At 40.6% G+C, this 10,004-nt stretch overlaps 1 protein-coding gene across 1 annotated transcript; it reads right to left on the reverse strand.

The window, feature by feature from the left end:
* Positions 1-273: 273 nt before the first annotated feature.
* serinc2 (serine incorporator 2) lies at positions 274-9,769 on the reverse strand. Its single transcript, XM_062409835.1, has 10 exons — positions 9,629-9,769; positions 6,092-6,253; positions 5,574-5,761; positions 5,354-5,433; positions 4,822-4,959; positions 4,231-4,400; positions 2,872-2,962; positions 2,589-2,751; positions 1,270-1,485; positions 274-1,184 (listed from the first exon to the last, which is right to left on the reverse strand). Exons 1-10 carry the CDS (start codon positions 9,665-9,667, stop codon positions 1,046-1,048), a joined length of 1,386 nt encoding a protein of 461 aa, XP_062265819.1. The 5' UTR covers positions 9,668-9,769; the 3' UTR covers positions 274-1,045.
* Positions 9,770-10,004: the final 235 nt, after the last annotated feature.

The raw sequence follows: 10,004 nt of genomic DNA on the forward strand, positions 1-10,004 counted from the left end.
ACAATAAATCACATTTTAGCAGGATCATGGGATTAAGTGAGAGAGAGCAGTGAAGCGTTTTGGATACCTCTGCTGACCAGACCTGATGAAATTAGCAGTTTCTGAAGAAAATACAATCACAAGGTAAAAAAAAGTTAAAAAAAAGATCTGGTTACTTTTCAGGTTTAGAAATGTTTACGCCTGATACATCAGACTCAAGTGTATATAATGACATGCTTGTTATCGGACAGACAACAGTCCCACCTGTTGGACAGATCTAGAGTCTAGACTGAATGATTTAAACAAAGTGAACTTTATTTCATTATAATGAGAAGTGAACATATGCTTTACACTGAAACTGAGTGTCATATAAACTTTTTGAAGGTAATTAAAAATGGTCCCTCGGAACAACTTGTGTGCAAAATATAATAAACCACTCTTGGTATAAAACGGGGAACATGGACAAAGTTTTGAAAAAAAAGGCATAGCTAGAAAAAGTAGATTGCAGAAATTTAAACTGCACGTTCCATAAAATCATACTGAATTATAAAAAGTATAAATGTCACAAATCTTACCGAGATAATCAAAGATTCAGTTGGTCTTACCAATAAAGGCACGGAGTGCTCTCAAAACTAAAATCTATAACAGTGAAGGAAAAATCGAAAATATCCAGAGATCGAGGTAACCTGAGTAAAGAACAAGCTCGAGGGAGTAAATGCAGCGCAGTTACAGACAACTGCAGACATTTCCAAAAGAGCAACAAAAAACAACATTTAGGCAACTTGTAAAGTGGCAACAAAATATATATTTCCTACCCTAAATGACTTAAAAATAATTTTGATGGTACACAAACCTATTGTTCATTATAGGGTTATGCACCAGAACCACATTATTATTATTTCAGATAAAAAAAAAGCATTCTACCTTATTTGGCTTAGAAAATTTAAATGTGTAGTTTTCATCATTGATAAACTCAAGCAGAGAAATTTGAAGCTACAGCTACGTTTCCTCACAGTGCAACAGCAAGAGAAGCTGTAGAACCAGTGTGGACAGACTTCAACCGGTTTTAGCTGAAGTCTCTGTCTGGGAGCACCAGTGGGGCCACCAGGGTCCACAGGAAAATTCCCAAGCCAAGCCAGCTAGAGCCGATCTTCACCCACACTGCGGGCATGCTGGTCTGCATGGCGTGGTAGTCGCTCTCGGGCCTGGTGAGCCAGGGACAAAGTCAGAGGGAAGTCGGCTTTGTCTAACAGAAGGTTGGTTCAAACAGAAGGAATAGCAGATACTTACTTGTACCAGTTGGTGAGTGTCATCATGATGTAGAGAGAAGCCAGGCAGAGGCTGAAGTGAAAGAAGGAGTAGCTGTAGGTGACTCCGTTTTCTTCGTTGTCCACAGCCCGTCTCACTCCGTCCTCTCCATTAGAGGCCTCGAAGTCAGTGGTCAGACCCTGGCCTTCCTCAGTCTGCATCAGCTTGTTCACCTGGGCGTTGTTGGAGGAGCGGATGCTGTGGTGGATGAGAGCACAAGGACTTGTCTTGACTTAGTGACAAGTGCCAGGACATGAAATATCTGCCTCAGACATTTGCTTCATTGCAACACAAATGAAAGTTAATTCATTCTGAAAATCTCCTCCCGGTTCAGATTGAGGTTTAATTCATTTTGTTCCCAGCAGGATAGAATGTTGGAAAACACATTTATGCTCCAAATCTCTTTCCTACCACATCCCAAAGCATCTCTAATGAATTCCGATCAGGAGAATGCAGAGGAAGGTTTGAGACGACTTTGACTTTGTATCATGGAGAATTATCCTGCTGGAGCCAGGTCATGAGAAGATGGTAAACCACATGCAGCCTGGACTGTTGACACAAGGCAGGTTGTCTCCCTGGATTAGTCAGTCTTCAGCCTCACATTTCTATTTTCTGGACGTGTTGTTCTCACTCTGAGGTGCTTTTCAGCTCACTACAGTTATAAAGAGTGAGTTTCTGTAGCTTCTTGGTCAACTCCAACCAGTTTGATCATTCTCCTCTGTCTGCAACAAGCTGTTCCTGCCCACAGAGCTGCTGCTTACTGGATTTTTCCCTTTTTGATGCCAAAAAACCCTCTTCTGACTAAACTCCAGGGACTATTATGTGTGAAAGTCCGAGAAGATGAGCAGTTTCAGAAAGTCAACGTCGCTGTGATCAAGTTTTTTCTCCATTCTGAAGTTTGATGTGAACATTCATTAAAACTCCTGTCCTGCATCTTCCCTTTTAGGAATTACAGTGCAGCTACATGATGGGCTGATTGGATTATTTTATGACTATAGGTATTCTAACTAAAATGCTCAATTAGTCTATAACATTACATTCAGACACACAAATTAAAGGAAGAGAGTAACAGAGAAACAGAATGTCAATGCTGCCCTCCTGGGGGCATGAGGTCAATAAATGATTTGAATTAAGATGAAACGTATGTACATTTTCTAACTACACAAATCAATTAAGCACAAGGTTAAATGATTTGACTTCCCGTATCCATTGGCAGTGTTTTACTTTTCCTTCTCTGAAGGCAATTTGGCTGCTTTTAAACTTGTCATGAAACAAAGACAACAATGGTGACAGTAAAATACCTGGCATAAAGAGTACAGAACAGGAAGATGACCAATCCCACAATGCTTTGTGCGTCCCACCACTGGACATTTGGAGCAGCTGGGGTAGGAGAAGCGGGACCTGGTGCTGGGGTTGGACTGCCGGGCTGGACCAGACTCAACAGACTGGGGTTACACTGTCGGTCTGAGGTTGGAAAAAAAAAATCAGTGTAAATAGTCAACTTTTAACTTTTAAAGCCACAGAGGTTTGTAGTTCAAGGTGTTGAATAAAAGGATTCTGGGACTCTGACTAATTTAGACTTACTGGGGTTGTTGGTCATGGCTGACCAAGTGATGTACATGGTGTAAAGGGTGATGAGGGAGGCCTGGAGCAGCCCTGAGCTGGGCTGAAGCTCCTGCAGAGATATGAGGATGAGTCAGAAAAGAAATCCCTGTGCTTCTCAAACATAAGTAACCCCTTAGTGGGCTTGTGTGGAGACAAATGGTAATTTTTTTTTTTACTGGCTTGACTCCTAGATTGAACAATAAAGAACATTTGTTTCTGATATACCCCTGTGAAATAGATCAAATGTTAAATTATTCAGAATTGTATAATCTTTCACTAGCTTCATTTTAGTTGGGTAATTGATGCCAGACACCTTAGTTCACCTCTGATCATGCTTACACATTTGTTTACACCTGTGAGTTAAATCTAAGGCTAATCACAGGAACATGTTACAAACTATCCCGTGAGCAAAACAGTTTCCTCAGGTTTGAGCTGTGTTGCTTGCCATGCAACTTTGCTCCACATGGTATGAAACTTTCTCAACAAGTCAGACATGATAGTGAGTCTTCTTTCAGATGGAAGAACGTACAAGAGCATCGGTGAACTAGTAAACTAAACACATTTGCAGCAGTGGGGTTCAGGAGGCGCCATACAACTATTAGCAGGGTGCAATGGTCATCCTCCACAAATTATGGTATGCACAAGTCACCATTTACTCAAGAATGTATTGAAAAACAGTGCTACTTGACAAAAAGATCATCTGTGGAGACTGGAGTATAAGACAATTAGACACTGTATGAAGTCAAATGTTATGGTTTGAGTCTAAGAAATAAACTATTACTCATAAGTCAGCACAAAACTACAAGAAGATATTTTGCCAGAGAACATGGGAAGAGGCCTGATGAATGTGGCAGGACTTTGTCTGGTCACATGAAACCACAATTCAATTGGTTGGATTGCGTTGAGTGTTGACAGTGAAACAGGGAGGCAGGAGTATGTTGAGGATACAGGGCAGCATCACTAAAGTGTTTTGTAAAGACAGAAAGTGTTTCCTGTCCCCTGACTTGGCTCTAATAAAAAATAACTTACATACAAAAACAAATCTTCCAGCAAAAGAGCATCTGTGAAGAGCAGTATAACTCTCCAAAGATGAATTCAATGCCGGTATCATGCATGTCCAAGAGAATCGAATCTCTCATCAAAACAAAATCAGAAATCTCTATGCCTTTCATCACAGTTTTTTTTTTTGTGTTTTCAGATGAACTGGCTTTATTCTTCTTGAGCTTTGTCGACAAACAAATATATTTTATTAAATTGAAAAGATTTTTAACTACGTAATAATATTGTTTGGATCACCATATTCTGTATCAGTCCATAAATACCATAAGTCTACATTACCTGAACTTTGGGAAGAATGGAGACGATGGACACAATGATGCAGAAGATGAAGTTGAGGCTGATGAAGACCTTGTGCTCGGTGCAGTCGTCAGGTTTGGTGTAAAACACATAGAAGAGCACGACAGCAGTGAAAGCCAGGACGTAGTGGATGATGGTGAACGACAGCAGAGCTGCGAGATAAACAAACATCAAGGTCATTATACGAATGAAACCTGACAGCGAAACTGCAGCTGGAGTCTGGTGAGTGTCTTAGACTGTTTGCACTGGTTAGTTCTGTAAAACAAGACTTTCCCATCAAAACTCACACAAAGTGTATTTCAAGCAGTTTTGATTTATTACATAACTGCTGTGTAATTTGTCAGTGTCATTGGCACAAAGAGGCTAATCTGAATTGTAATTCAATGTTCCAGTAACACACACATCTATGTGATTTATTTACAGAGGTATAGTTTACTTTTGCAGAGCTGTAAAACGTGAGAAATTGCAGGGAAATAATTGATGGAATCAAATGGAAGAATAAAGAAAAACACACATTTTCTGCTTGCACTTAAAGGTTTATGTCAATAATTGGAGAGTATTTGGCCTTCCTACCTGCAAACCAGCACTTGGAGTTTCCGGTCTCTGCCCTCTCGAGCCAGGACTGGTTCCAGGAATGGGCAAAATCCACAAGCAGGATGAGCTGGATGACGATGAAGATGAAGGAGCCCACCATACCGAAGTAATACCACACTAAGAGCACAAAGGAAAGAAGACGGACTCGGCTTCTAAACGTAAAATCTGATATGATTCACAGAATTTCTGATCAAAGAACCAGTAAAATAAAATGTTTTTCTAAGCCAACATTCACTGCCAACTGTATTATTTAAATTTATTTTGTTGAACTATTGAACTTTGATATAGAGCCTTAATTTTTAATTGAATTCAAAACATGCAAGATTCTGATGCTATGGGGTCTCTGAATCAAAGCAATAATAAAACAGTTTAGTTTGATCGTGGGAGTTGCTATCATCACCACTGCTGTCAAGCTGCCAGATTCTGAATAGTTCAGGATTTTGTTTGTTTTGTTTTTTTAACCAGGAGCTGAATTATGAAACAGGCTAAAACGTGTGTCCGAGCTTCATACCAGTATTAAATTCGCCGTCTGGAATGAAGAAAGCTCCCACTGTTATGCCGACCAGCACCAAGAACTTGAAGAACCAGAAACTGAGGAGAAACAAAATGTAATGTTTTTACCCTCAAACCTTTTATATACAGTCTTAAGAGAAAGCAGTGTCCATGTTTGGCCACCAGAGAGCAGCATTCTCTGATTATACACAGAGCTGAACCAGAGGTGCAACACTTACCCATTCTGGATGGAGGCTCGAGGGTCCTTGCTGCTGCGCACTCGGATCATGATGATGGAGAAGAGGAAGAAGAAGCAGGCCATGGCGAAGCACATGCGGTACACCGACTTGTAGCCCACGACGATGTCACAGTTCACCTTGTTCTCTATGCCAGGTATGGACGTCCCGCCAACGCAGAATCCTGGTATCTGATAGGGTGAAAATGAACAATGAAATAATGGGTTGGACAGGCCGTAATCCTGGCCTGTGAGAAGTGTCACGGAATCTAAAAAGATAGATTGTGACAGAAATTATAACAACCAATTATTCCAAGCATCCTGTCCTGCTGCTCTACAGCATCACGGTTGCTGGGTTACAAGCTTTATGAGAGCGCTGTATTTTCCCATCTTTCTTTGAATTGGTATAACATGTGGGTTCAGAAATGCTCTTGTGCGATGATTAACGGTACCTGATGCAACATCCCCACATCCCTACATGGATAATTACATTTGTCCTGAACCAGTCTTATCCTAATGTACCTTTTTAAGATGTTCTTCCATGCCTGGGAGAATCATTATAACAGAGACCAGAGTCCCGAGCATCAGCAGGAAGGAGAAGGCCAACCGGCTTATGGTGGAGTTGAATGTTGAAGGGCAGCATGATGACAGGAGGCAGGAGGCAGATCCACACAAACAGGACGCCTGGAGAAGAGGAAGGGGACGAATTAGCAGGGAATGCATAAAGATCCATATTTTATGAACATTGCGGACACGGCTCTTGGTTGTAGGAGAATCAGGGTAATGCATGCATGGCTTGCAACAATGAATATGGATGAAGAAAAGAAGAAAAAAACATTTTGTCTGCTGTCAGGGAAACCATCGTCATGCTTCGGCACATGTCCAGAGAAGAAGAGATAAATTATGATTCAGAGGCAGTAATCAGGTATGCCATAATAATAAATCTCTGCCTCTCTCAGTTTTTTACCAAGCAATACCAAACAGGATCACAGAGGATTCCTGTAAGATTCAGATGGCGTCTGCTGACATATATGTGAGGCACTGAGGCACAGACTTCCTGGTGCGGAGATCATCCATCCTCAACTAAACAGTACAAGAGCACAAGCTTCTACAAGAAATGAATGCTGCAGCTCTGAGGTGAAGGATCCAATTTCCATGGTTCAAACTGGCATATGTCATACTGCCCAGGGAACAGACTCCTACAAAAAAGCTCCAAAGCAATCAAGGCGAAAAACTGCTCAAAGTTTACTGAAGAGTATTACGAGGAGTTCATAGTGATAACAGGGAATTTTAAACATCAAAGCACCCATATAATGAGTCTGAAGATTTATTTTACAACAAAGAAAAAAGGCTGGTGATTAAACCCCCATATTTTCTGGTTCAGTGTATCTTTATTACAACCAAGGGATGATTAATTCTGCAGCCAGCAGTACCCACATAATAACAATAAATACATCAACAATATAATAAGATCAAAGTGAGACATTTAAAAAGGTCAATGGATGCAAGGACCTCAACCTTTTAAATCTCTTAATTCTGCCAGATGGAAGCAACAACAACTCAGTAAGCTGTGGGTGATTTAAATCATCTAGTATGGTTCAGACCTTCTTGAATCTGTACAAGTGCCAAAGGTCATTTAGGGTCATACAAGCAATTTTGCTTAACACATTTTACAATATATCCTACAGCCACTCCTTATTTTAGAGTGCAAGTGACCCACAACAGCAGATGAAAGAAAACAGATTTCATAAAACAGGAATAAAGTGTGCAACTGACATTCAAATGATGATGCATATGATAAAAACACATGCACTGATGAGCTTTAAACACATGGCATCAACAGAGGTGCGAAGATCAGCTTGTCATCAGTGACGGTGCTGGGCTGTTGTACTGCTGCACCAGCTCAACAGCCTGATCATTAATCAGCAGAGGAGAGATAACAATTAGATTCTTCCAAAAATCAATTTTCATCTCTTTAGTCTTGGACACATTAATGTCGAAGAAGGACAACTTGCACCAGTCTGTGGTCCGGGATTATCACTGCTGAAGAGAGACAGAATGACTGAGTCATCAGGCAACTCTGAGACACTCCTACTAAATGTAGCCACAACCAGCACCATTGTTATCGTCATAGTCCAAAATGTAAGTATTAAACACTGTCCAGTACTGAAAGCTGGCATCCTATAATTTCTAAATTATGTCAAAACTAAGCCAGCTTGTACAATAACTCCTTGTATTTAGAAAACACATCACAAGAGAGCAGTGGTGGGAGGTAACGAAGTACAAATACTTCTTTCCTGTACTGAAGTAGATTTTTCACATATCTGTACTTTACTTGAGTATTTATTTTCCTGATGACTTTTTACTTTTACTCGCTACATTTGAACACAGATATCTGTACTTTCTACTTCTTACATTCTCAAAACTGTCTCGTTACTTGAGCAGCAGAGGTTGGCAACGTGCGCCTGTACCTCTCTCTCTCTCTCTCTCTCTCTCTCTCTCTCTCTCTCTCTCTCTCTCTCTCTCTCTCTCTCTCTCTCTCTCTCTCTCTCTCTCTCTCTCTCTCTCTCTCTCTCTCTCTCTCTCTCTCTCTCTCTCTCTCTCTCTCTCTCTCTCTCTCTCTCTCTCTCTCTCTCTCTCTCTCTCTCTCTCTCTCTCGGCGTGAGGGGGGGCGCAAGACCCCCCTTCGCACGTTCACCATCAGAAAAACTGTTATGAGTTTGACTTCCTCTAGAGTCCAGTTTGATCGTCTTCTCGGCGCTCCGCCAGGGCCGTGACCGACAAGCGTTTTTCATATTATCATTATTATTATATTATTTTGGAGAAAAAAAAACGAGGGTCAGTTGTGTTTTTTACCACCGGCTTCTAGCTGTCAGCTCCGCTGCTTAAGATTACGGCAGCACATATTTTTGTTCATATTGTAATAAAGATCTCAATGAGGAAACACGCTTTGTTTTTTCACTTCATTTTAATATAGCCTATAAATAGTGAATTTTTTTACACACAAAAATATGAATCATTAATCAAAAATTCGTCATTAATTCTCCCGACGATCGATGAAGACTATTTAATCGAACGCCCATCCCTAATTCACACACACATTCATGCAGTGCATTTATTCGCAGCACTTTGTTATTCTATGGAAGGCTAGTCGGGGTTCAGCATCTTGCCCAAGGGACACTTCGGCATGGGTCAGACTGGGGATCGAACCGCCGACCTTCAGGTTGGAGGACGAACACTTCACCCCTCAGCCACAGCCTTGGGAGATTGTTTGGAAGTCTCTTTATTGTTATTTTGCTGCTTTTGAGTGGAGGATGACAACGCCACAGTTGGATTTTCCTTATTAAAAGGTTATTTGACCTAAAATCAATTTGTAATTTACAGTGAGTAGATGTCAAATCATTTTTTCCTTAAAGATGGTTTCTATCATTGTAGGTAATGCGTATCACAGTGATGTTTATTCATTTCCTTGTTCATTTTACCAGGAAGCTTGTTTTTTTATTAGTTATTTGAAGTAATAAAAAAACAGGGTGAAAAGTCGAAATTGACAGCCTGTGACTGAGTTGTGATTGGACCCCGCTGTTCACTTGAGCAAGATGGCAGTGTTCTTGTTTACAGTCTATGTTCTCTATCAAAATGTAACTGAACAGTACCTGCATTCATCTTCACTGGTCATACATGTGACATGTATAGCAGAGAACACACCTCTATCATATTTACATTTGTTCACAGTTTAGATCAAAAAACATAAAAAGGCAAACAAAACGAATGACGTCATATGTAAGATTCTGGGTTAACCCGGAAGTAGCGCAGTTCAAAAAGACAATACAGATGTAGCATAAAAGTTTGATAAATGTACGTGTTGCCTGTTGAAACATTAAAACTTTAATTTCATTCCATTTAAATTCTCGTAATGTAAATGCAAAATATCGCTTTTAGTTGTTTTCACGTGACGTCGTGTCGTCGACACCCGAAACATCAACAACAAAACTCGTGTCTCTGTTAAAAAACAAGTAAACGTCGCTACAGTGTCAGCGAGACTGGGAACCATGTACTCACACAACTGGCGAGGGAGCCCAGCGCTAAACAAGCGCCCATGTTTGTTCTTCTCAAAGCGACGAACTGTCGGGAACGATTCGGGGAAAACTTAAGGAGGAAACCCAACTTAAAATGGCGGCGTCAAGTCCTTTAAAAATAACACAGGAATCCGCCCACCCTCTTCAAAATAAAGTAACATAAAAATGTTAGATTACCAATCAGAGGCAATCAGAGGCTACATCTTCTCTGCGTATAGCTCAAATCTGACTATGATCGGCTCACGGAGTAGTCACTCCAAATGTTGACCAATAGCATGTTAATGCGAAAAAGAGAACTCGCCCCTTCATTATTGTCCGATCATTTACTACCACAAATGATGAACTCCGCTTTAACTTTA

This window comes from Platichthys flesus, chromosome 17 (genome assembly GCF_949316205.1).
Source record: "Platichthys flesus chromosome 17, fPlaFle2.1, whole genome shotgun sequence".
Taxonomy (NCBI): Eukaryota; Metazoa; Chordata; class Actinopteri; order Pleuronectiformes; family Pleuronectidae; genus Platichthys; species Platichthys flesus.